The sequence below is a fragment of the Scyliorhinus torazame genome, chromosome 21, assembly GCF_047496885.1.
Source record: "Scyliorhinus torazame isolate Kashiwa2021f chromosome 21, sScyTor2.1, whole genome shotgun sequence".
Classification (NCBI taxonomy): Eukaryota; Metazoa; Chordata; class Chondrichthyes; order Carcharhiniformes; family Scyliorhinidae; genus Scyliorhinus; species Scyliorhinus torazame.
In genome coordinates this window covers 70,925,028-70,952,306 of record NC_092727.1, presented here as the reverse complement: position 1 = coordinate 70,952,306, position 27,279 = coordinate 70,925,028, and the positions used below count along the sequence as shown (strand labels likewise).

At 47.1% G+C, this 27,279-nt stretch overlaps 1 protein-coding gene across 2 annotated transcripts in view; it reads right to left on the bottom strand.

Annotated features, from left to right (window-relative positions):
• The window catches only part of kcnh6a (potassium voltage-gated channel, subfamily H (eag-related), member 6a), a 433,047-nt gene that overhangs the window by 3,827 nt on the left and 401,941 nt on the right, over positions 1-27,279 (bottom strand). For both annotated transcript variants that reach the window (XM_072486929.1, XM_072486930.1), the window contains 2 exons: positions 16,709-16,886; positions 14,027-14,228 (listed from right to left, as the gene is read on the bottom strand). In XM_072486929.1, the coding sequence (XP_072343030.1) occupies positions 14,027-14,228; positions 16,709-16,886 (380 nt within the window). The remainder of the gene's footprint in view (positions 1-14,026; positions 14,229-16,708; positions 16,887-27,279) is intronic.

Here is a 27,279-nt window from a genome sequence, read left to right as displayed (position 1 = left end):
AGTCAGACACGACCTACCCTTTGTGAATCCATGCTGCGTCTGCCCAATGGGACAATTTCCCTCCTGGTGCCCCGCTATTTCCTCCGTAATGATAGATTCCAGCATTTCCCCTGCAACCGAAGTTAAGCTTACCGGCCTATAATTACCCGCTTTCTGCCGACCTTTTTTAAACAGTGGTGTCACGTTTGCTACTTTCCAATCCTCTGGGACCACCCCAGAGTCTAGTGAATTTTGATAAATTTTAAATTCAATTCACCTAAGCTCATGTCCCACTCCAAAAATTGCAACGAGTCACAAGCCTTTTGAGTGAAGAAGGAGGGAGGGAATCTGTGGAGCCAGAGGAAATGGGTGAGGTACTAAATGAATACTTTGCATCAGTTGTCACCAAAGAGAAGGAATTGGAGGATGTTGAGTCTGGAGAAGGGTGTGTACATAGCCTGGGTCACATTGAGATCCAAACAGACAAGGTGTTGGGCGTCTTGAAAAATATTAAGGTGGATAAGTCCCCAGGGCCTGATGGGATCCACCCCAGAATACTGAAGGAGGCAAGAGAGGAAATTGCTGAGTCCTTGACAGAAATCTTTGGATCCTCACTGTCTTCAGGTGATGTCCCGGAGGACTGGAGAATAGCCAATGTTGTTCCTTTGTTTAAGAAGCCGCGGGCGGGGGACCGTCCGAGGGCAATGGTGGTGAGATTCCACAGGTTCCTGGACAAGGAATGCATTCTTCGGTGGGCCAAGCACACGCGGAGTTGCAAGTGGGATAATAGTATCCTGCGGGTGTGCCAGGACCTGAGCGTGGAGGTGGCAAGGAAGAGGGCAGGCTTCAACCAAGTCAAGGCTATTTTCTTTAAGAAGCAGGTGAAGTTCGGTCTGCTGTATCCGGCACGTCTTTGGGTCACGCATGAGGACCAACATCACTATTTTGAGTCGCCTGACGAGGCACTGGACTTTGCGAAAAGAAAAGGTCTGGTGGAAGTCTGAGAACTCTCGGACTTAGAGACAACTTGGCCTATATTGGGCCTTGTTTTTCTCTGTTTTTTCTCTTTTCTCCCCCTTGGTTTTTGGTGGGTTTTGTTATCCTGTTATGCCTTCTCGTATTGTTTTGTGTCTGTTTTTTGGAGCCTGCTAAGGGAAAAGGGGGAGGGGGGGGGGGGAAGTCGATTTTGCGGGTTTTTTTGGTTCTTTTTCCCGGTAGATGTTGGCAACGTCCCTTTTGTGTTTTATCTTGTGTGTTTTTATTGATGTGCACTTTTGTGGAATGGAGATGTGCCTGTCTGAGTTTCGGTGGGCGGTGCTTTTTTTTTCTCTTGCTGCTGGGTGTTTGTTTCGGGATTGTTACATGAGGGAATTTGTTTACATGGGTGGGGGGAGGGGAGCGAGGGAACAATAGGTGGGAGACTTCTTGACGCCGGGGGCGGGGCCACCAAGCTAGCTGGGTGAGCTAGCTCACGGAAGCACAGTGGGGGGTGTGTATATGCTTAGTTCATTAGATGGGTTGGGTTTTAGAGTAGTGTTGCTGGGGGGGGGGGGGGGGGGGGTGGGCTCTGCTGACGTGGGAGGTACTTTGATGGAAGGTCACTGAGGGGGTCGGGGGCTGCCGTGGGGCGGGCCGGACGTGGCGTGTGGGCTGAAGGCGGGCCCAAGAAAGGGGATGGCTGACCGGCGGGTGGGGTGGGGCACTTTGCCCCCCAACTAGGTTGGTCACCTGGAATGTCCGGGGGCTAAATGGGCCAGTAAAGAGGGCAGCTGAGGGGACTGAAGGCGGACGTAGTAATGCTGCAGGAGACACACCTTAAAGTAGTGGATTAGGTCAGGTTGAGGAAAAGCTGGATTAGTCAGGTTTTCCACTCGGGGCTGGATACAAAGACTAGAGGGGTTGCGATTCTGATTAACAAGCGGGTGGCATTTGAGGTGGGGCGAATAGTTTCGGATGTGGGTGGTCGATATATCATGGTTAGTGGCAAGCTGTAGGGGATGAAGGTAGTGCTGGTCAATGTATATGCGCCAAATTGGGATGATGGGGATTTTATAAAGAGGGTGCTGGGGAAGATTCCGGACCTGGATTCGCACAGGCTGATTATGGAAGGGGATTTTAACACGGTTATTGATCCAGGCCTGGACCGGTCATGCTCGAGAACAGGCAGGGTGCCAGCAATGGGAAAGGAGCTGAAAGGGTTCATGGAGCATTGGGGGGGGGGGGATCCATAGAGATTTAGGCAGCCGAGGGCCAAGGAATTTTCTTTTTACTCCCACGCACACAAGGTGTATTCCCGGATAGATTTCTTTGTCGTGTGTAGGGCCCTATTGGCGAGGGTGGTGGACACGGGGTATTCGGCGATTACGATCTCAGACCATGCTCCGCACTGGGTGGACCTGCAGGTTAGTATGGATAGCAAGCAGCGCCCGCAATGGAGGTTGGATGTAGGGCTATTGGCGGACAAAGCGGTGTGCGAGAGGCTGAGGAAGTGCATGCTGAACTACCTGCAGGTAAATGATATGGGGAGGTCTCAGCAGCGGTGGTCTGGGAAGCGCTGAAGGCAGTGGTGAGAGGAGAGCTGATCTCGATCCGGGCTCACAGGGACAGGACGGATAGGGCAGAAACGGACCGACTGGTAAATGAGATTGTACGAGTGGATAGGAAATATGCGGAGGCTCCAGAGGCAGGGCTTCTAAGGGAACGCCAGAGGCTACAGGCGGAATTTGGTTTGTTATCAGTGTCCCTGCTGATATCACCTGTGGGAAGTGCACCCATCTCCAGATCCTCAGAAACCGCGTTAGGGAACTGGAGCTCGAGCTGGATGAACTTCGGACCATTCGGGAGGCAGAGGTGGTCATAGATAGTAGCTTCAGGCATGTAGTTACTCCGAAGAATGAAGATAGATGGGTGACGGTGAGAGGGGCTGGGAGGAAGCAGTCAGTACAGGATCCCCTGTGGTCATTCCCCTCAGTAACAAGTATACCGCTTTGGATACTGGGGGGGGGGAACTGAAGACACGGTGACCGGATCTCCAGCACTGAGTCCGTCCCTGTGGCTCAGGAGGGAAGGGGGAGAGCAGGAGGGCAATAGTTATTGGGGACTCGATAGAAGGACAGATAGATGGTTCTGTGGCAACGAAAGAGACTCACGGATGGTATGTTGCCTCCCAGGTGCCAGGGTCAGTGACGTCTCGGACCGTGTTTTCAGAATCCTTAAGGGGGAGGGGGAACAGTCACAAGTCACGGTACACATCGGTACCAACGACATAGGTAAGAGTAGGGACGGGGATTTAAAACAGGAATTTCGGGAGCTAGGGTGGAAGCTGAGAGCCAGGACAAACCATGTTGTCATCTCTGGTGTGTTGCCGGTGCCACGTGCTAGCGAGTTGAAGAACAGGGAGAGAGTGCAGATAAACACATGGCTTCAGGGATGGTGTAGGAGGGACGGTTTTAGTTACGTGGATAATTGGAGCACATTCTGGGGAAGGTGGGACCTGCACAAACAGAACGGTTTGCACCTGAACCAGAGGGGCACCAATATCCTGGGAGGAAAATTTGCTACGGCTCTTCAGGGGGGTTTAAACTAATTTGTCAGGGGGATGGGAAAACAAGCTGTAGTCCAGAAGCCAGTGTTGAGAGTAGTGAGGTACTGAGGAGGGTATCAAGGTCGCAGGAGTGTACCGGCAGGCAGGAAGGTGGGTTGAAGTGTGTCTACTTTAATGCAAGGAGCATCCGGAATAAGGTAGGTGAACTTGGAGCGTGGATTGGTACTTGAGACTACAATGTTGTAGCCATTACGGAGACATGGTTAGAACAGGGACAGGAATGGTTGTTGGACGTTCCGGTGTATAGATGTTTCAGTAAGAGTAGGGAAGGTGGTAAAAGAGGTGGAGGAGTAGCATTGTTAATCAAGGATAGTTTAACGGCTGCAGAAAGGCAGTTCGAGGGGGATCTGCCTACTGAGGTAATATGGGCTGAAGTTAGAAATAGGAAAGGAGCGGTCACGTTGTTAGGAGTTTTCTAAAGGCCCACAAATAGTAATAGAGATGTGGAGGAAGAAATTGCAAAGCAGATTATGGATAGGTGTGGAGGTCTCAGGGTAGTTGTCATGGGTGACTTTAACTTTCCAAATATTGATTGGAACCTCTATAGGTCGAACAGTTCAGATGGGGCAGTTTTTGTACAGTGTGTGTAGGAGGGTTTCCTGACACAATATGTGGATAGGCCGAAAGGAGGTGGGGCCACATTGGCTTTGGTACTGGGTAATGAACCGGGCCAACTTTTAGATTTATTTGTGGGAGAGCCCTTTGAAGATAGTGACCACAATTCGGTGTCTTTCACTATTGCAATGGAGAGGGATAGGGCCATGCGGCAGGGCAAGGTTTATAATTGGGGGAGGGGTAATTATGATGCGATTAGGCAAAAATTAGGGAGCATAAGATGGGAACAGAAACTGTCAGGGAAAGGCACAAATGAAAAGTGGAGCTTGTTCAAGGAACAAATACTGCGTGTCTTTGATAGGCATGTCCCTGTCAGGCAGGGAGGAAATGGCCGAGTGAGGGAACCATGGTTCACAAAAGAGGTTGAATGTCTTGTCAAGAGGAAAAAGGAAGCGTATGTAAGGATGAGAAAACAAGGTTTAGTTGGGTCTCTTGAGGGTTACAAGGTAGCAAGGAATGAGCTAAAGAAAGGGCTTAGGAGAGTTAAGAGGGGGCATGAGAAGTCCTCGGCAGGTAGGATCAAGGAAAACCCCAAGGCTTTTTATTCTTGTGTGAGAAATAAAAGAATGACCAGGGTGAGGTTAAGGCCGGTCAAAGATAGCAGTGGGAACTTGTGCATGGAGTCAGAAGAGATATAAGAGGTGTTGAATGAATACTTTTCTTCAGTGTTCACCAAGGAGAGGGGCCATGTTTTTGAGGATGAGAGTGTGATACAGGCAGGTAGGCTGGAGGAGATAGATGTTCTGAGGAAAGATATATTAGCAATTTTGAAAAACCTGAGGGTCGACAAGTCCCCTGGGCCAGATGGGATATCTCCTAGGATTCTTTGGGAGGCAAGGGATGAGATTGCAGAGCCTTTGGCTTTGATCTTTGGGTCCTCACTGTCCACGGGGATAGTGCCAGAGGGCTGGAGAGTGGCGAATGTTGTTCCTCTGTTCAAGAAAGGGAATAGGAATGACCCTGGTAATTATAGGCCGGTTAGTCTTACTTTGGTGGTTGGTAAGTTAATGGAAAAGGTCCTGAGGGATAGGATTAATGACCATTTGGAAAGATGCAGCTTAATCCGGGATAGTCAACACGGATTTGTCTTGCCTCACAAATTTGACTGAATTCTTTGAGGAGGTAACTAAGTGTGTAGATGAAGGTAGAGCAGTCAATGTCGTATACATGGATTACAGTAAGGTGTTTGATAAGGTTCCCCATGGTCGGCTCATGAAGAAAGTAAGGGGGTGTGGGATAGAGGGAAATTTGGCCAATTGGATAAGTAACTGGCTATCACATAGAAGACAGAGGGTGGTGCTGGATGGAAAATTTTCAGACTGGAGACCAGTTACCAGCGGTGTACCACAGGGATCAGTGCTGGGTCTGAGAATATGGCTCAAGCTAGAATAGAGCTCGAAGGAAAAATGGAATGTCAAACAGAGCTTTTAGTCTAAAGCTAGAATAGAGCTCGATGGGAAAATGAAATGTCAAACAGAGGAATGTCAAGGCTTTTTGTAATTGCTTATGCTTTTGCGCTAGACAGTTTGCAGTAACATGACATGGCCTTGGGAATCGTTTCTAATTCTACAGATAACTATATTTTAGCTGAGAGCAACAGAATGCTGTAATTCTCAGGCCTCCTCTAAGGGGGCTGTCCTTAGGAAGGAAACATTGTCATTTAATTATATATAAGTAACTGTCTGCTGTATTAACTTTGGCTTGCTACTGTAGACTCTCTGAAGTACAGTGGTGAAGTCCCGGCCGTGAATAAGCGTATGTTTGTTGAAGTAACTTGGTGTTCGATTGATCATTTCATCCGGACTGAAGGGAAACTAATTCACAGGTCCTCTGCTATTTGTGATTTTTATAAATGACTTGGAGAAGGGGGCTGAAGGGTGGGTCAGTAAATTTGCTGATGACACCAGGATTGGTGGAGTAGTGGATAAGGTGGAGGGCTGTTGTAGGCTGCAAAGAGACATTGATAGGATGCAGAGCTGGGCTGAAAAATGGCAAATGGAGTTTAACCCTGATAAGTGCGAGGTGATTCATTTTGGGAGGACAAATTGGAATACAGATTATAGGGTCAACGGCAAGGTTCTGAGGAATGTGGAGGAACAGAGAGATCTTGGGGTTCATGTCCACAGATCTCTGAAGGTTGCCACTCAAGTGGATAGAGCTGTGAAGAAGGCCGATAATGTGTTAGTGTTTATTAACAGATGGGTTGAGTTTAAGAGCGGTCGGGTTATGCTGCAACTGTACAGGACCCTGGTGAGACCACATTTGGAGTATTGTGTGCAGTTCTGGTCACCTCATTATAGGAAGGATGTGGAAGCATTGGAAAGGGTGCAAAGGAGATTTACCAGGATGCTGCCTGGATTGGAAGGTAGGTCTTATGAGGAAAGGTTGAGGGAGCTAGGGCTTTTCTCATTGGAGCGAAGGAGGGTGAGAGGCGACTTAATAGAGATTTATAAGATGATGAGGGGGATAGATAGAGTGGCCGTTCAGAGACTATTTCCTCGAGTGGATGTAGCTGTTACAAGGGGGCATAAGCATAAGGTTTGGGGTGGGAGATATAGGAGGGATTCCGAGGTAGGTTCTTTACTCAGAGAGTGGTTAGGGTGTGGAATGGACTGCCTGCTGTGATAGTGGAGTCGGACACTTTAGGAACTTTCAAGTGGTTATTGGATAGGCACATGGAGTACATCAGAATGACAGGGAGTGGGATAGCTTGATCTTGGTTTCGGACAAAGCTCGGCACAATATCGAGGGCCGAAGGGCCTGTTCTGTGCTGTGCTGTTCTATGTCCTATGTTAACCATGGGGAGAGCAGTGGAACAGCTCAGAAAGGTGAAGGGGGTGAATTACGAGCACGGGGAGAAGGCCAGTAGGATGCTTGCACAGCAGCTCAGAAAGAGGGAGGCAGCTGGAGAAATAGGGAAAGTTATTGACGGGGATGGGAACTTAGTTGGGGATTTGCCGGGGGTGAGCAAGACCTTTCGGGATTTTTATAGCAGGTTGTACAGGTCGGAACCCCCAGCGGGGCTGGAGGGGATGAGGCACTTTTTGGATGGGCTAACTTTCCCGAAGGTGGATGGGGAGCTGGAAGAAGGGCTGGGGGCCCCGATCGGGCTGGAGGAGATAGCGGAGGGTCTGAAGGCCATGCAGTCGGGCAAGGTCCTGGGACCGGATGGGTACCCAGCCGAGTTCTATAAAAAGTTCTCTGGAATATTGGGGCTGGTGCTGATGAAGATCTTTAACGAGGCCAAGGAAAGAGGGGCTCAGCCCCAAACATGTCACAGGCCATTATCTCGCTCATTCTGAAAAGGGACAAGGACCCGGAGCTATGTGGGTCTTACAGGCCGATTTCCTTGCTGAACGTAGATGCCAAACTTCTGGCCAAAATGTTGTCCTCCAGGATTGAGGACTGTGTACCGGACGTTCTCGTAGACGATCAGACTGGGTTCGGTAAGGGCAGGCAGCTGGTGTCCAATGTAAGAAGGCTGCTAAACGTGGTCACGATGCCCCCGGAAGGTAGGGAAGCTGAGGTGGTGGTCGTGATGGATGCGGAAAAAGCCTTTGACCGGGTCGAGTGGGATTACCTATGGGAGGTGCTGGAGCGGTTCGGGTTTGGAAGGGGCTTTGGTGACTGGGTTAGGTTGCTGTACCTGGCTCCGGTTGCAACTGTACGGACAAACAGGACGATTGCGGACTATTTTAGACTGCACCGGGGGACGAGTCAGGGATGCCCCCTCTCCCCACTGCTGTTTGCGCTGGCGATAGAGCCGCTGGCAATTGTTCTGAAGGCCTCAAGGGGCTGGAAGGTGTTGGTCTGGGGTGGGGGGGCACAGAGTCTCGCTGTATGTCTCAGACCCAATGGAGGGGATGAAAGAAATTATGGGAATTTTAGGGGAACTCGGCCGGTTTTCGGGTATAAGCTCAATATGGGGAAGAGCGAAATGTTTGTGGTCCAGGCGAAAAGTCAGGAGAGGCGACTGGGGGAACTGCCGTTCAGAGTGGTAGGGGACAGTTTCAGGCACCTGGGTATCCAAGAGGCGAGGGATTGCGACAGGCTACATAAATTGAACTTGGCCTGGTTGGTGGATCAGATGAAGGAGGATTTCCGGAGATGGGATGTGCTCCCGTTGTCTCTGGCGGGCAGAGTGCAGTTGATAAAAATGACGGTCCTCCCGAGATTCCTATTCGTCTTCCAATGCCTCCCCATCTTCATCCCGCGGTCCTTTTTTAAGCGGATTAATAAGATTATCGTGGGCTTTGTGTGGGGGGGCAAGTCCCCGCGTGTGAAGAGGGCAATGCTCGAGCGGAGTCGGGGAGATGGAGGGCTGGTGCTGCCAAATTTCAGCAATTACTACTGGGAGGCTAACAGCCATGGTGCGGAGGTGGTTGGTGGGGGGTAAGCTGGCGTGGGTGCTCATGGAGGCGGCTTCTTGTAAGGGCACAAGTCTGGGGGAATTGGCAACGGCGCCTCTGCCGTTCCCGACGGCGCAGTACTCCACCAGTCCAGTGGGGACAGTGGAGAAGACATGTGGGAGCAGAGGGGGCATGGTCTCCCATCTGCGATAACCACCGGTTTCCCCCGGGGAGGATGGTTGGGGGGTTTCGAACTTGGCGGAGAGCGGGGATTGAGAGGATGGGGGACTTGTTCGTAGAAGGAAGCTTCCCAAGTATGAGGGCGCGGGAGGAGAAGTTGCACTGGCGGGGGGAAATTAATTCCGATATTTACAGGTACGGAACATTTTGCGGAAGCAGGTACCAATCTTCCCACTCCTGCCGCTGAGGGGGATTCAGGATAGGGTGGTTTCTAGAGGATGGATAGGGGAGGGGAGCGTCTCGGACACATATAAAGAGCTTATGGGTTCGGAGGAGACGCAGACCGAGGAGCTGAAGCGAAAGTGGGAGGAGGAGCTGGGGGGAGAGATAGAGGAGGGCCTTTGGGCAGACGCGTTGGGTAAGGTCACCGCGACCACAAAGGGTGCCAGGCTCAGCCTGATCCAATTTAAGGTTGTTCACCGGGGTCACATGACAGTGGCCCGGATGAGTAGATTCTTTGGGGTGGAGGACAGGTGTGCAAAGTGCATGGGGGGGGGGGGGGGGGGGGGGGGGGGGGGGCAGCGAATCATGTCCACATATTCTGAGCATGTCCAAAACTGAGGGGATTTTGGCAGGGGTTTGCTGGCGCCATGTTCACGGTATTAAATACGAGGGTGGCAATGAGTCCAGAGGTGGCGATTTTTGGGGTATCGCAGGATCCGGGAATCCAGGAGGGGAAAGAGGCGGATGTTCTGGCCTTTGCTTCCCTGGTAGCCCGGAGGCGCATGTTACTAGCATGGAGGGACTCAAAGACCCCGAAATCGGAGACCTGGCTTTCGGACATGGCTGGCTTCCTCTGCCTGGCGAAAATCAATTTTGCCATGAGAAGGTCTCTGTTAGGGTTCGCCCGGAAAGTGTTCTAGTGAACCTTCACGATGCCACCTCCAATGTATATCCTTCCTTAGATTTGGAGACTAAAGCCATGTACAGTATTCCAGCTGCTGTGTCACGAAAGTCCTGTTCAATTTGAACAAGACCTCCATGTTCCTGTGCTCCAATCCCTCTGCAACAAAGGCAAAAGTAATTTGCCTTCCTAATTGCTTTTTGTACCTGTGGGTTTCCTCCGGGTGCTCCGGTTTCCTCCCACAGTCCAAAGATGTGCAGGTTAGGTGGATTGGCCATGATAAATTGCCCTTAGTGTCCAAAATTGCCCTTAGTGTTGGGTGGGGTTACTGGGTTGTGGGGATAGGGTGGCGGTGTTGACCTTGGGTAGGGTGCTCTTTCCAAGAGCCGGTGCAGACTCGATGGGCCGAATGGCCTCCTTCTGCACTGTAAATTCTATGATAATCTATGTTAACGTGTGTTCCTTGTAACAGTGCACACAATTCCCTCTGAATATCGACATTTACAAGCTTCATGACTTTTGAAAAATGCTGTTTTCTATTCTCACAACAAAAGTGAACAACCTCACGTTTCCCCACATTGTACTCCAGCTACCACTTTGTTACCCATTCATTTAACCTGTCTATATCCCTTTGCAGCCTCTGTGTCCTCCTCACAGCTTACATCCTCAGCGAGCTTTGTATCACCAGCAAAGGGCATGATGGATGATGTAGATATAGTAGTCAAGGAGGAACATTGTGAGATACTGGATGGGATAATTATAACGAGCGAGGAAGTACTTGAAGGATTGAAATCTTTGAAAGTTGATAAGCCACCAGGGCCAGATGGATTGTTTCTGAGGCTACTGAAGGAGGTCAGGGAGGAGATAGCAGATGGTCTGAAGATGATTTTCCAATCCTCACTAGACACAGGGGAGGCACCAGAGGATTGGAGAAATGTAAACGTGGTTCCATTGTTTAAAAAGCGTTCAAAGGAAATGCCAAACAATTATAGGCCAGTTAGTCTTACATCAGTGGTGGGCAAATTAGTTAAAGAGAGATAGGATTATCTGTCACATAGAAAGGCATGGACTAGTCAGGGATAGTCAGCATGGATTTGTTAAAGGAAGGTCTTGCCTCACAAAATTCTTTGAGGAAGTGACAAGAAGGGTTGATGAAGGTAGTGCAGTGGATGTGGTGTACATGGATTTTAGCAAGGCGTTTGACAAAGTACCACATGGCAGATTGGTCAAGAAAGTGGAAGCTCATGGGATACAGGCAATGTAGCAAATGGGATAAAAAGTTGACTTAGTAACAGGAAACAAAGGATAATGGTCGATGGCTGCCCATGCAATTGGAAAATTGTTTCAAGTGGCGTTCCATAGGGCTCGGTGTTGAAACTCTTACTGTTTGTGTTCAACTTGGATGTGAACGTGGGGAGCTTGATTGGGAAATTTGCTGATGACACAAAGATTGGCCGTGTGGTGCACAGTGTAGAGGATAGCTACAATCTCCAAAATGATATAGTTGGATTAGTGGATTGGGTGGTAAAGTGACAGATAGAATTTAACACGGAGAAGTGTGAGGTCATGCATTTAGGGAGGTCAAACAGTTATAGAAAGTACAGAATAAATGGGAATATACTAAGAGGGGTAGATGAAGTGAGAGTTCTTGGCGTATAGGGACACGGGTCCCTAAAGGCAGCAGTAGACAAGGTTGTAAGGAAAGCACATGGAATGCTCTCCTTCATTGGCAGAGGTATGGAATATAAAAGTAAGGATATAATGTTGAAATTGTACAAAACACTGGTGAGGCCACAACTGGAGTATTGTGTGCAGTTCTGGTTGTCACAATACAGGAAGGGTGTTACTGCTCTGGGGAGAATGCAGAGGAGGTTTACAAGAATGTTGCCAAGGTTAGAAAAGTGTAGCTACGAGGAGAGATTGGATACATTGGGGTTATTTTACTTAGAGCAAAGAAGGCTGAGGGGTGACTTAATTGAGATGTACAAAAATATGAGGGGAAGGGATAGGGTGGACAGGATAAAATGGTTTCCCTTGGTGCAGAATAGAACCAGGGGACACAGATTCAAGATAAGTGGCAGAAGGTGTAGAGGGGTCATGAGGAATAATGTTTTTGCGCAGAGGCTAGTGGAAGTCTGGAATTCGCAGCCCATATTGGTGGCGGAGGCAGAGACACTAAACTCTTTTAAAAGGTACCTGGATCTGCCCCTTACGTGCTCTAAGCTACAGGGCTATGGGCAGGGTGCAGGAAGGTGGGATTAGAAAGTGCACCTGGATGTCCTAGGGCTGGCATGGACAAGATGGGCCAAATGGCTTCCTTCTGTGCTGTAACTTTTCTACGAATCTATGATTCTAACTTTGATAAATTGCTCTCGGTCTCTTTGTCTAATTAATATGGATTTGTAAATGGATGAGGCCCCAGAATTGACCCTTCTGACACTCCATTATACAGCCTGCCACCTTGAGAGTACCTATCACTTTCTGCTTCCTGACCATCCAACAATCCTTTGTCCATGAGGTTTTATCTGGTTTAGCTCAGTGGGCTAGACAGCTGGATTGGATTGTGATGCAGAACAAGGCCAGTAGCCCGGGTTCAATTCCTGTACCAGCTTACCCGAACAGGTGCCGGAATGTGGCAACTAGGTGCTTTTCACAGTAACTTTATACTTGTGACAATAAAAGATTATTATTATTATTATTAACCTTTTGTGTGGCACCTTATCAAAAATTGTTCGGAAATCAAAATATGCTACATGTTCCTCTTTATCTACCTGACTAGTTCCATCCTCAAAAATCACAAAATTTGCATTACTACAATCTTCTAAATGCCTCATTAAGACTTCCTTAATAAAAGATTCCAGCAATTTTGATGACTGTATCAGGTTAATTGGGCTGTTTTCTCTGTCCCTCGTTTTTTGAATAGCAGTGTTACATTTGTTAATTTCTAATCGGCTGAAACCATTCAAAATCTAAGGAATTTTGGAATACCATAACCATGCATGCACTATCTCTGCTACTACCTCTTTTAGAACCCTAGAATGTAGGTGTTAGGATTTTCCAGATTCTAGCTCATTACGTTTCTTCAACACTTTCTCTGTTGATATCAATTAGAATAGAACAAGAACAAAGAACAAAGAAAAGTACAGCACAGGAACAGGCCCTTCGGCCCTCCAAGCCCATGCCGACCATGCTACTAAACTACAATCTTCTACACTTCCTGGGTCCGTATCCCTCTATTCCCATCCTATTCATGTATTTGTCAAGATGCCCCTTAAATGTCACTATCGTCCCTGCTTCCACCACCTCCTCTGGCAGCGAGTTCCAGGCACCCACTACCCTCTGTGTAAAAAAACTTGCCTCGTACATCTCCTCTAAACCTTGCCCGTCGCACCTTAAACCTATGCCCCCTAGTTATTGACCTAGTAATAGAAAGCATCCGATCTGACTGCTTCACAGCCTGGTATGGCAACTGCTCGGCTTAAGACCGCAAGAAACTTCAGAGAGTCATGAACACAGCCCAGTCCATCACACGAACCTGCCTCCCATCCATTGACTCTATCTACACCTCCTTGGGAAAGTGGGCAGCATAATCAAAGACCCCTCCCACCCGGCTTACTCACTCTTCCAACTTCTTCCATCGGGCAGGAGATACAAAAGTCTGAGAACATGCACGAACAGATTCAAAATCAGCTTCTTCCCGCTGTTGCCAGACTCCTAAACGACCCTCTTATGGACTAACCTGATTTATACTACACTCCTTTATGCTTCACTCGATCCAATGCCGGTGTCTATGTATTTACAGTGTGTACCTTGTGTTTCCCTATTATGTATTTTCTTTTCTTTTCATCTACTAATGATCTGGTGAGTTGCTCGCAGACAACTAATTGGGTACTCTAAATTTATTTTAAAAAAGGTTTACTATTATTCTTTGCAACTTTATGAGCCTCTTTTAATCTAATGTTACCCTTAACTTCCCTTGTAAGCCAGAGATGGAAATCTCCTGGAATCGATCCAGAGTTAATGATACTAGTAATTAAAAAAAAAAAAATTTAAGCGTACCCAATTATTTTTTTTCCAATTGAGGGGCAATTTAGCGTTGCCAATCTTCCTAACCTGCACATCTTTGGTTTGGGGGCGAGACCCACGCAGACACGGGGAGAATGTGCAAACTCCGCACAGACAGTGACCCACGGCCAGGATCGAACCCGGGTCCTCAGCGCTGTAAGCAGCAGTGCTACCACTGTGCCGCCCTGTGACACTAGCAATTGGTGGTACAAGCTGATTGATCATTGCTGACAGACAAGCATATGGTTACTAATGTCCAATCAGCTAACAGGAAGTGGAGCTCCAATAGCAGACAGATTAATTCCGTTCAATGATAAAGATGAGACTTACCTCCAGAGGAGACACTGCAAGTGGAGTCACAGGTTGAGCCGAGGGTGATGCTTTCAGTTCTGTTGAGAGTGGGGAGTACATATCAGTGGGGTGGGATGCTGGTGAGACAGCACTGTAGGCTGGCGGAACGGAAACTGGAACTGCCTGTCTCTGCAGGAGCTGCAGGATGATGCTGATATCGGCTGTCATCCTGGTTTCCAGTCTATGGGAAAATTGGAGAGATGCTGTTAGCTGCGGCTTCCCAACCTCAGGGCCAGCACAGGGAGATCCTTGAACAATGTCTGCCTTGCTGTCTGTTGGACGGGATTTTCCAATTCTGTCTACCATGGGACTGGGTAATCCCGAAAATATCTATCTTCTGATGAATGCCAAGTTGCTGAAAGGCGAGGGCATGTAGTATACAGCATGTAGAGAGCAGCCCAGGGTCATAAACTGCCCAGGTCTTAGGAATATCTTACCTGGGGTCTTGCAGACAACATATGTGGGAGGTTTCTATTTGTCATTCTTTCTAGGCTTAAACTAGGATGGTTACGCCCAACTGTTTCTCCCCTGTCCTGTGCTCCCATCCTGATTTGGATGAGGTACCTTACGCAGTCCCATTGGTCCCCATCCCCTGCCTCTCAATCCCAAGGACTAATCCCACAAATCCCTGCTACTTTCCCAGTCCCTCACTGATCCCACTGCTCCCTGACTCCATGTCGAAAGCCCCCTGCCCAACCCCATGTCGATCCAACTGCCACCTGATCCCATGTTGATCGCTTTGCCTTCTGACCCCATGTTGATCCAACTGCCCCCTGATCTCATTTCAATCTCACTGCCCTCTGACCCCATGTCAGTCTCACTGCCCCCATGCCCAATGGAGGCCTTGTAATGAGCTCATTGCGTTCAAGTGTGATTTGAATTTTGAGCAGATGCAGTTGCATATTTAGGAGGGAGAAAAATGAAAGCAAGTTCAGCAGAGAGGAGGCTGAACCTCTAATAGAGATCCTGGTTAAATATTAAATCTTGCACACGTTACCCACGCTGTGTGATCCACACTCCTGAAATCAAACATTGATGAACATGGTCACCCCCACTCCAAAGAATGATAGTCCCCCCCCCCCCCCCCCCCCACACACACACACACACCCCACCCAGCCTTGTCTCGGCGGATGTCAGAATTTTGCATTTCCTTTTGGTTTTCCTGACTGCAGACTGAGAGCAAAGAGCGAATGTGATGGAGGTGGTGCTATCCCAGCATTCACAGCAGGAGTGAATGCTCCCTATTAAAACTACATGATCTTTTGTTCTATCTATTTATCCCTGAGTGCCGTCTTACTGCTTCATTAGAAAAGGCTTTGCCTGGCAGCAACTGACTCGTTGCTAGGGTTACGGTTCCAATGAGTCAGTGCTCAGGTTATACTTTCATTAATGTGTTTCTAAGGTCATGGTTCCATTAACAGAGCTCAGTTTACAGCAGGCATTTGGTTAGATTCAATTATTTTCCTCGTCCATATTGACACTGCTCTCCGTCTCTCTTCTGGCTTCAAATACTGAAAATACCTGGATGATATGACAATCGCCTAGGCCGGAGGTTGTGGTCAGTGAAGGTCAGGAAATGCTTGACGTTCTCAATGAGCGGTGTCATGAAAGCAGCATGTGGGAAAATTGGAGCGATGCTGTTAGGTGGGGCTTCCCAATCTTAGAGCCAGGACAATGAATACTAATACACATTATACCACGTGAGTGGACAGCAGTAGACATAAGCACATGCCCCTTGACATAAAGTTCATCCTAGCTGAGGTGAACGCCGTGAAAATCCTGCCTGTACATGTTCAAGCTGACTTGAAATTAGAGTTGCTAACCCTCCAGGTTTGGCCTGGAGCCTCCATGAATTGAATTGAAGATCAATCTCCAGGACTCTGTTGTGTGCAATCCCTGAAAAAACCCACCAAGCCATATTTTTGGTAATTTTCCTTGAGCATTTCTCTGTACCAGGTAGAAGGCTGTTTGGCTGACAGGCAAGCATCATCCAATTAGGCAAAGAGTCTTTCTGCTTTCCAATTGGTGCAAGAAGGCCATACGTCACAGGAATGGACGTGTTGGTCGACTAATGACTGGAGCAAGTCATGTGATTAAACCTCTAGGAATATATTTAATCACAGTTGGCGACCCTCCATGAAGTAGGAAGACCAAGTGGACAGGATGATAAATAAAACAAACAAATGCTCATTCTCATATCCCGCTTCCCTTTCGGATTCCCTCTGCATGACCTGTTTGTTTTTTATTCATTCATGGGTGTGGGCATCGTTGGCTGGGACAGCATTTATTGTCCATCCCTAATTGCCCTTGAACTGATTTCAGAGGGCATTTAGGAATCAACCATATTGCTGTGGGTCACATGTAGGCCAGACCAGGTAAGGACGACAGATCTTCCCTAAAGGACATTAGTGAACCAGATGAGTTTTGCAACAATCGACAATGGTTTCATGGCCATCTTTAGACTTTATTTTGTTGATTATCCATCTAATCCATGCCAAAGGTATGGCACCATTAGTGTGATAGAACTGGTACAGATTGTACAATGTGATGTAAATGTAGTCATCGCCACAGTCCCTACACACACATGTGATTCTGACCGTGAGAGATTTACTGTGTTCACTGAGCTGGTGATTGTCCTGGACAACAATTTGAGGCTCTCACCTGTTAAGCTGTGCATGGAGCATCTCCAACCTGGATTCCACCTTTATCCCAGCCCTGTCCTCCATGCTGGATGCTCTCCCCAGGTTCGCATGAGCTGACACTGAACGCCCGTGTAACTCTGAGCTGCCCTTTCTTTCACCCCAGAAGCTGAACACGTTTGATGCACTTGTGAAAGTACCTGATGGGAGGAAGAGGCACAGGTTCAAACTGTTCAACAAGCTACAGAGAAACCTCATATGATATACTGACAGAATTTCAATAGGAAAATGGATTAATGCACAGGCATCAAAGGCAGAGTAGCAACGATCGGACTCAATGGTCCTCCTGCTCCTGTATTGAGAGATGAAGAGGATTTGAATGGCTTCCTCCTGTACCTTTTAGCCATCTGGGATGGCCGCTTACAATAAGGAACATGGACGGTCGCAAAGCATAACGGGAAAAATGGACAATGCAAGGTTCAGGCAGGCTCAGAGCCTGAATGTATATTTGTCAGTGAAGAATCCAGACGGTATTGAAACCCCCAACCGATTAGCATTTGATGGCCCATCTCCGTCAGACAAAGGACTGATACTTGAGCGACCGATACAATCCCAGTCATTTCGGCACCACTCCCTGTACTCAGGACGCATCAACAACAGGGTCAATGACCGCTGAGGACATGCCCAGCCATCAAGGCACCCGCCCCTTTATTGGTTCAAATCAAATCCAGTGATCAGGAATTACCCAATTAGTGGGGTCCAAACTGAAGGACCGCCAAAAGAGCGCAAAAACCCCCAAGGATAAAGAGCGACACTGCCATCTGTTCGGCCTCTCTTGGACCTGGCATTCCGGCATCGTCCACTTCCAAGTGCAGCACCACCAGAAGCAAGTTCAAATTCAACGCCCGCTACCAGACGGATGAGCCCAGCTGAGCAGCAGTTACTTCTCCAGACCCAGTAGATCCAGATTCGAACAACCGCCACTGTTCCTCTGACCTAAGCCGGGTGCCTGAAGTTAAGTACAGGTTGTCATAATTGATAGGTGTAGTTTAACTAGTAGTGTTTATGTTGCATGATAATTGTGTGTGTAAATAAAGTACCCTTGATCTTGAACTAACTAACTGGTGTTTGACTCTTTAATCGATATCCGGTTGAACCTTGTGGTGGTATCATTTGATACCTGGCGACTCTGAGCAATCTAATAGCGATATCTAGATAAAAGGGCAACCTCATTGATTGCCATATTTACAGTAGGTAAAAAAAGGCAACAACCTCAATCATCAGACTCCAGGGGTTAATGGCCTCCTTTTGTTTTGATATTAGCAGCTAAAGGGGCTGACTGCCTACTGTGTTCCCCAGACCAAAAATCAGGAACAGAGCCATTCTCTGCTGCTCAGAGTTTATCCTCAGTACATTTATGGTTCACTTTCCTTAATTAAGGAAAGCCAGTACCGATTTGTTTCGGGCAAATCGTGTTTAACTAACTTTGTGGTGAATGTAGGAAGTTTTTATATTGTTATGTGTCTGTTGCAGTCATGTTATTAAAATAACTTAGGTTAAGAGCTTAGGTTCCAGTCTACTGGGGCTGTAATTGGGGGTTAACAGCTAGGCAGGCTGTGGTGCCGCTTTGGGAGGGGCTGGGTGTGTTTTTAGTTTAGTTTTATAGCCCTACCCAGTGTCTGCTGTTTTTAGTTTCATTTTTGGAGTTGTGCTCTGGGTTCTGAGGAAGGAGGTGTGTTTCTCAGATTGACGTCTGAAAGCTTCTCTCCCAAGGACTGTGTGAATAACTCTGTGGACCACTGAGTGTTAACTTTACTAATAAGTGGCATTTGATCTGTGTGTGTGGATTTTGCTGAATTGGAAGTTTAGAGGTAGATGAGAAAGTTAAGCTCAAAGACCTTTATTTATTTATTTTTACAACCGTTTAATTGTTAATTTAAAAGCTGTTTTTCCCTTTGATGTTAATGGGGTAAATCCTCTGTTAATAATACGTTTGTTTTAAAATAAAAGATCACTAGTTGCCCGTGGAATCACTCCTGGAGAAAAATATCCTTTCCTAATAGTTTACAAATTGAACAATTGTTGGGGTCTCATCCGGTTTCCTAAGATAAATTGGGGTCTGGTCCAGGTACCGTAACAGAAATTGGGGGCTCGTCTGGGATCAAAAAGTATCATTCCCTGATTGGTTTGGGATTATTGAATTTAAAAACAGTGAGTGTGAGGAACTGGTGCTTTCTTTTGGGTGTTGAATTCTGTCAGTTTAAATAGGGAGTGACTGGAAAAATGGCTAAGAATTTCAGATGTATGGAAGAGGTCACTTGGAATGGTTTACAAAAGATTGTTAAAACAAAGCTTTTAATTTGGTGAACAAGCTGCAATTGACTTTACCTGGAGAGAAGATGGAGATAATTACAAAGATAGCTCAGAATTTAAATTTGCTAGAGACATAGGGCGGGATTCTCTAATCCCGCGGCAGAGTGACCACGCCGTCGTAAACGGCGTCGTGTTTTACGATGGCGTGACCAGACCGCTGCCAGGACTAATTCTGGCCCCTACAGGGGGCCAGCACGGCACTGGAGCAGTTTGCGCCGCTCCAGCTGCTTATCCCGCCATGAACTGTGCGCCGCAGGATCCGTGCATGCGCAGTGGCGCCGGTGCCAACGCACGCATGCACAGTGGCCTCCTTCAACGCGCCGGCCCCGACGCAACATGGCGCAGGGCTACAGTGGCCGGCGCATAGGAAAGGAGGCCCCGATCGCGGGCCAGGCCACATCGGTGGCCCCCCATGGGGTCAGACCCCCCCCACAGGCCGCCACCCGACCCTTCAACGCCGAGGTCCTGCCGGCTCAGAGCAGGTTAGAACAGCGCCGGCGGGACTCGGTCTTTTTTTCACGGCCGCTCGGCCCATTTGGGCCGGAGAATCGCGGGGGGTCCGCGTAGAGCGGACCGCGACTGGTGCCGCGCCAACCACGCCGGCGCCAATGGCGCCGATTCTCCGCTCTGCGGAGAACCGCATGCTAGCGTTGGGGCGGCGTGGCCCAGTCACAGGGATTCTCCGGCCCGGCCCAGGGCTGGGAGAATCCCGCCCATAATCTGCAGCATTGGAATTGGCTCAACTTCAATTACAAATGATACAGCTTGAATTGGAAGAAAGAGAGGGAAAGGCAAGGGCAGAAGCAAAAGAAAGCGAGAGAGTGAGCCGATGGCAAGAGAAAGAGTAAAGAAAGAGAATTTGAACTTCACAAAATGGAGGAGAAGGAGTTGGGAAGGAAAAGAGAATATCAACTTAAAATGTTGGAGTTAAAGGCAGAAGTTGAGGAAAGTCTAGAGAAAGGACAAACACTTCCTTATCAAAAGCCTAGTGGGGATATGTTTAAGTATATTCAAACACTACTGAGGTTTGTTGAGAAAGATGTGAAAGCCTTTTTTAAAATCTCATTTGAGAAAGTGGCTAAGCAATGAATTGGCCAAAGACCAATTTGGTTCAAACAAAGTGGGTCGGTAGAGCTAATGAAGTGTTCACCTCACAATCAGAGGAGCTATCACGAGATTATGATGAGGTGAGAAAATCCATTTTAATACATATGAACTAGTGCCAGAAGTTTAGAAATCTAAGAATCAGTTAAGATGCATATGGAATTTGAAAGAATCAAACAAAACAATTTGATAGGTGGATAAGAACATTAAAAATAGACCAAGGGGAATGGTTATTTTGGAGGAATTTAAATATTCACATCCCCCAGTAGTGAGAACTCATGTGAAAGAGCAAATGATTAAAATTGCTAGACTGCCAGCACAAATGGCTGATGATTTTGCATTTGTTCATTAGTTTGGTTTTCAACATCGATTTCAATCTGTGAAGGATAGAAACAGGGGAAATGAGAAAACCACAGGTGGTCAAGGCAAAGGAGATTTAGTTGGAGATATTAAATTAAGGAATTTTTATCAGGTTAAAAAGGAAACCTATGATAGTGGATGAGAGATAAGAAAACTTACATGTTTTCATTATCATAAAGTTGGACAGTGTTGGTTGCTTCAGAAAAGTACTGGGAAAGTAGACATTAAAACAGGATAAGGTGGCAAAATAAACCACTGTCTCAGTGGAAGAAGTGCAGCAGAGTGTACAGCCAGTTCAGAGGTTGGCGGATAAGCAGGTGCAAGATGTCTTTAAAGATTTTGTTTGTGAGGGTAAGGTTTGTCTCATGTGTACAAGATAAGAGTAGGTAAGGAGGTTAAGATTTTAAGGTATACATGATCAAGTCAGTCTCTAATAGGGGAGATAAGGAGATATGTAGGTTGGAAGGAGTATTGCCAGAAAGGTGATAATATGTGGGATCAGGTGATCAGGGATCAGGTGATCAGGGATAGTCAGCATGGCTTTGTGAAGGGTAGGTCATGCCTCACAAACCTTATCGAGTTCTTTGAGAAGGTGACTGAACAGGTAGACGAGGGTAGAGCAGTTGATGTGGTGTATATGGATTTCAGCAAAGCGTTTGATAAGGTTCCCCACGGTAGGCTATTGCAGAAAATATGGAGGCTGGGGATTGAGGGTGATTTAGAGATGTGGATCAGAAATTGGCTAGCTGAAAGAAGACAGAGGGTGGTGGTTGATGGGAAATGTTCAGAATGGAGTTCAGTCACAAGTGGAGTACCACAAGGATCTGTTCTGGGGCCGTTGCTGTTTGTCATTTTTATCAATGACCTAGAGGAAGGCGCAGAAGGGTGGGTGAGTAAATTTGCAGACGATACTAAAGTCGGTGGTGTTGTCGATAGTGTGGAAGGATGTAGCAGGTTACAGAGGGATATAGATAAGCTGCAGAGCTGGGCTGAGAGGTGGCAAATGGAGTTTAATGTAGAGAAGTGTGAGGTGATTCACTTTGGAAGGAATAACAGGAATGCGGAATATTTGGCTAATGGTAAAGTTCTTGAAAGTGTGGATGAGCAGAGGGATCTAGGTGTCCATGTACATAGGTCCCTGAAAGTTGCCACCCAGGTTGATAGGGTTGTGAAGAAGGCCTATGGAGTGTTGGCATTTATTGGTAGAGGGATTGAGTTCCGGAGTCAGGAGGTCATGTTGCAGCTGTACAGAACTCTGGTACGGCCGCATTTGGAGTATTGCGTACAGTTCTGGTCACCGCATTATAGGAAGGACGTGGAGGCTTTGGAGCGGGTGCAGAGGAGATTTACCAGGATGTTGCCTGGTATGGAGGGAAAATCTTATGAGGAAAGACTGATGGACTTGAGGTTGTTTTCGTTGGAGAGAAGAAGGTTAAGAGGAGACTTAATAGAGGCATACAAAATGATCAGGGGGTTGGATAGGGTGGACAGTGAGAGCCTTCTCCCGCGGATGGAAATAGCTGGCACGAGGGGACATAGCTTTAAACTGAGGGGTAATAGATATAGGACTGAGGTCAGAGGTAGGTTCTTTACGCAAAGAGTAGTGAGGCCGTGGAATGCCCTGCCTGCTACAGTAGTGAACTCACCAACATTGAGGGCATTTAAAAGTTTATTGGATAAACATATGGATGATAATGGCATAGTGTAAGTTAGATGGCTTTTGTTTCGGTGCAACATTGTGGGCCGAAGGGCCTGTACTGCGCTGTATTGTTCTATATTCTATATCATATGTTCAGTCAAATGTGATAGGAGCATTTGGAACATTTTGATCGCCTACAGGAGGCTGGCTTCATGGTTAACTTGGCCGAAAGTGAATTTGCGACAGTTCTATCCTGTTTTTAGGCCACACAGTTGGACATAGTCAGATGGTCCTATGGAAAGTGAAAACAAAGATGACAGGATAGGAAAACCTGTTAGTTATTTTTCCAAAAAACAAAATATTTGTCAAAAGAAATGTTTGGCCATCAAGAAGGAGATTTTGAATTTGGTATTTGCAACATTTTGACATTTATGATACCATTCATTGGGGGCAATTGTTTATACAGACCATAATCCATTAAAGTCTCTGGAAAAGTTTAAAAATCAAAATGCAAGACTATTTCGATGGAGTTTATTGCTACAACCATGTGACTTGAAAATTGTACATGTAGTAGGAAGAGAGAACATGATTGTCGATGGTTTGTCACCACTTTGAGATGAAAGAAGGATAGAATCTTCAAATTTGGAAAAGAAAGATTGAGATGGATGATACTAATTTTTTAAGTTTGCAAGCCTAAATGCAACAAGGTATGTATCTTATAGAGTACCAGTAATGTTTAAAATTCAAAAGGCTTTGGGAAAATTAAGCCATCTTTTATATATTCTGGTTCATTTTTTAAGGCAGTAGGTGTGATGAATATAGGAAATTTATATATATTATATTATTTGTCTGTTGCAGTCATGTTATTAAAAGAACTTTGGTTAAGGTATCAAATTATATGTCTGCTGGGGCTGTGATTGGAGTTTTGACAGCTGAGTAGGCTTTGGTGTCGCTCATGGGAGGAGCTGGGTCTGTTTTTAATTTCAATTTTGACCCCTGTCCTGTATCTGTTTTTAGTTTCATTTTTGGAGTTCTGCTCTGGTTTCTGGAGAGGGGAGGTGTGTTTCTCAGACTGACTTCTGAAAGCTTCTCTCCCAAGGACTTTGTGAATAACTCTGTAAGCCACTGAGTGTTAACTTTATTAATAAGTACCGTTTGACTCGTGTGTGTGTGTGTGTGTGTGGATTTTGCTCAATTGAAAGTTTAGAAGTAGATGGGAAAGTAAGCTAAAAGACCTTTATTTTTTTATAAAACTGTTTAACTGTCAATTGAAAAGCTGTTTTTTTCTTGGATGTTAATGGGATTAATCCTGTGTTAATAATAAAGTTTGGTTTAATATAAAAGATCCCTGGTTGTCAGTGGAATCACTCCTGAAGCAAAGTATCCTTTCCTCACAGTTTACAAATTGAAAGGTTGTTGGGGTCTGGTTTGGTTTTCTGATATAAATTGGGTCTGGTCTGGTACCACAACAATTTGCTCACATTTTCTGATAAGAAAACAAATGGAATTGAGGAGAGTAATGTGGTTGATGGTTTGATACTGTGCCCCAGAACAAGCTTGTGGGAAAAGTTAGAGCCCTTGGAATAAAAGGGACAGTAGCAACACAGTGGCTGAGTGACACAGGATCGAGCTAACTGTACTAACCAGCTCCCCAAATTTTATTTTTTTAAGGTTTCTGATACTTTAAAAAAAAAATTTAGAGTACCCAATTATTTGTTTTTCCAATTAAGGGGCAATTTAGCATGGCCAAACCACCTAACCTGCACATCTTTGGGTTGTGGGGGGTGAAACCCACACAGACACGAGGAGAATGTGCAAACTCTACACGGACCCAGGGCTGGGATTCGAACCTGGGTCCTCAGTGCTGTAGGCAGCAATGCTAACCACTGTGCCACGTGCCGCCCCTAGGCTCCCCAAGTTTTGACGAACAGGGCACACATTCTCATTTGCGGAAGATATAGAATTCAGAAATATTGCTAACTGTGCGGAGGATAGTGATCAACTTGCAGAGGATTTAGGCAGGTTTAGACATACACAGCATGTCTAAACCTAAACATAGACAGCAGCACTTGGAGTTTCAGCGGGAGCGGAGTGCAGGGCTGCCGGTAGGTGAGTATATAAGTTTAAATTACTTACCTTGCAGGAGCAGCACTTGGAGTTTCAGCGGGAGCGGAGTGCAGGGGCTGCCGGTAGGTGAGTATTTAAGTTTGAAACACTTACCTGGTCCCATTTCTGTTCTTCTTTGCTGTTTTATTTTTTTTGTATTTTTAAGGCGGGAACCGGAAGTTCGACCCGCGGACATCTGGGAAGGTTTCCCCCCCCCCCCCCCCCCCCCACCACCAATAAATTCTGGTGGAGAGGAAACCCGAGACACTACACGTGTAATGTCTCCCACCCGCCCTCCTCCTCTAACCTAATAATAAAACCCATTGGTGTGAGGTAAGTGACATATTATATTATTATTTTTCTTTTAAAATTTTTTTATTTATTAGCCAGATCTTGGTTGATAGAGGGATGGCAGGGAAGGGAGTGCAATGTTCCTCCTGCAGGATGTTTGAGGTGAGGGATGCCGTTAGTGTCTCTGCTGATTTTACCTGCAGGAGGTGCAGCCATCTCCAGCTCCTCCAAGACCGAGTTAAGGAACTGGAGCTGAATTGGATGAACTTCGGATCATTCGGGAGGCAGAGGGGGTCATAGATAGCAGCTTCAGGGAATTAGTTACACCAAAGATTGGAGATAGATGGGTAACTGTTAGAGGGACTGGGAAGAAGCAGTCAGTGCAGGGGATCCCCTGCGGTCGTTCCCCTGAGTAACAAGTATACCGCTTTGGATACTTGTGGGGGGGGGGGCGGGGGGACTTACCAGGGGTAAGCCATGGGGTATGGGCCTCTGGCACGGAATCTGTCCCTGTTGCTCAGAAGGAAAGGGGGGAGAGGAGTAGAGCATTAGTAATTGGGGACTCGATAGTCAGGGGCACAGATATTAGATTTTGTGGGAGCGGGAGAGACTCACGTTTGGTATGTTGCCTCCCAGGTGCAAGGGTATGTGATGTCTCGGATTGTGTTTTCCGGGTCCTTAAGGGGGAGGGGGAGCAGCCCCAAGTCGCGGTCCACATTGGCACTAACGACATAGGTAGGAAAGGGGACAAGGATGTCAGGCAGGCTTTCAGGGAGCTAGGATGGAAGCTCAGAACTAGAACAAACAGAGTTGTTATCTCTGGGTTGTTGCCCGTGCCACGTGATAATGAGATGAGGAATAGGGAGAGAGAGCAATTAAACATGTGGCTACAGGGATGGTGCAGGCGGGAGGGATTCAGATTTCTGGATAACTGGGGCTCTTTCTGAGGAAGGTGGGACATCTACAGACAGGATGGTCTACATCTGAACCTGAGGGGCACAAATATCCTGGGGGGGGAGATTTGTTAGTGCTCTTTGGGGGGGGGGGGGGTTTTTAAACTAATGCAGCAGGGGCATGGGAATCTGGATTGTAGTTTTAGGGTAAGGGAGAATGAGAGTATAGAGGTCAGGAGCACAGATTTAACGTCGCAGGAGGGGGCCAGTGTTCAGGTAGGTGGTTTGAAGTGTGTCTACTTCAATGCCAGGAGTATACGAAATAAGGTAGGGGAACTGGCAGCATGGGTTGGTACCTGGGACTTCGATGTTGTGGCCATTTCGGAGACATGGATAGAGCAGGGACAGGAATGGATGTTGCAGGTTCCGGGGTTTAGGTGTTTTAGTATGCTCAGAGAAGGAGGCAAAAGAGGGGGAGGAGTGGCGCTGCTAGTCAAGAGCAGTATTACGGTGGCGGAGAGGGTGCTAGATGGGGACTCTTCTTCCGAGGTAGTATGGGCTGAGGTTAGAAACAGGAAAGGAGAGGTCACCCTGTTGGGAGTTTTCTATAGGCCTCCAAATAGTTCTAGGGTTGTAGAGGAAAGGATGGCGAAGATGATTCTGGATAGGAGCGAAAGTAACAGGGTAGTTATTATGGGAGACTTTAACTTTCCAAATATTGACTGGAAAAGATATAGTTCGAGTACATTAGATGGGTCTTTTTTTGTACAATGTGTGCAGGAGGGTTTCCTGACACAATATGTTGACAGGCCAACAAGAGGCGAGGCCACTTTGGATTTGGTTTTGGGTAATGAACCAGGCCAGGTGTTGGATTTGGAGGTAGGAGAGCACTTTGGGGACAGTGACCATAATTTGGTGACGTTTACGTTCGCGATGGAAAGAGATAAGTATACACCGCAGGGCAAGAGTTATAGCTGGGGGAAGGGTAATTATGATGCCATTAGACATGACTTGGGGGGGATAGGTTGGCGAAGTAGGCTGCAAGTGTTGGTCACACTGGATAAGTGGAGCTTGCTCAGGGAACAGCTACTGCGTGTTCTGGATAAGTACGTACCGGTCAGGCAGGGAGGAAGGTGTCGAGCGAGGGAACCGTGGTTTACCAAAGAAGTGGAATCTCTTGTTAAGAGGAAGAAGGAGGCCTATGTGAAGATGAGGTGTGAAGTTTCAGTTGGGGCGATGGATAGTTACAAGGTAGCGAGGAAGGATCTAAAGAGAGAGCTAAGACGAGCAAGGAGGGGACATGAGAGGTATTTGGCAGGTAGGATCAAGGAAAACCCAAAAGCTTTCTATAGGTATGTCAGGAATAACGGAATGACTAGGGTAAGAGTAGGGCCAGTCAAGGACAGGGATGGGAAGTTGTGTGTGGAGTCTGAAGAGATAGGCGAGATACTAAATGAATATTTTTCGTCAGTATTCACTCAGGAAAATGATAATGTTGTGGAGGAGAATGCTGAGACCCAGGCTATTAGAATAGATGGCATTGAGGTACGTAGGGAAGAGGTGTTGGCAATTCTGGACAGGCTGAAAATAGATAAGTCCCCGGGGCCTGATGGGATTTATCCTAGGATTCTCTGGGAGGCCAGGGAAGAGACTGCTGGGCCTTCGGCTTTGATTTTTATGTCATCATTGGCTACAGGAATAGTGCCAGGGGACTGGAGGTTAGCAAATGTGGTCCCTTTGTTCAAAAAGGGGAGTAGAGACAACCCAGGCAACTATAGACCGGTGAGCCTCACGTCTGTTGTGGGTAAAGTCTTGGAGGGGATAATA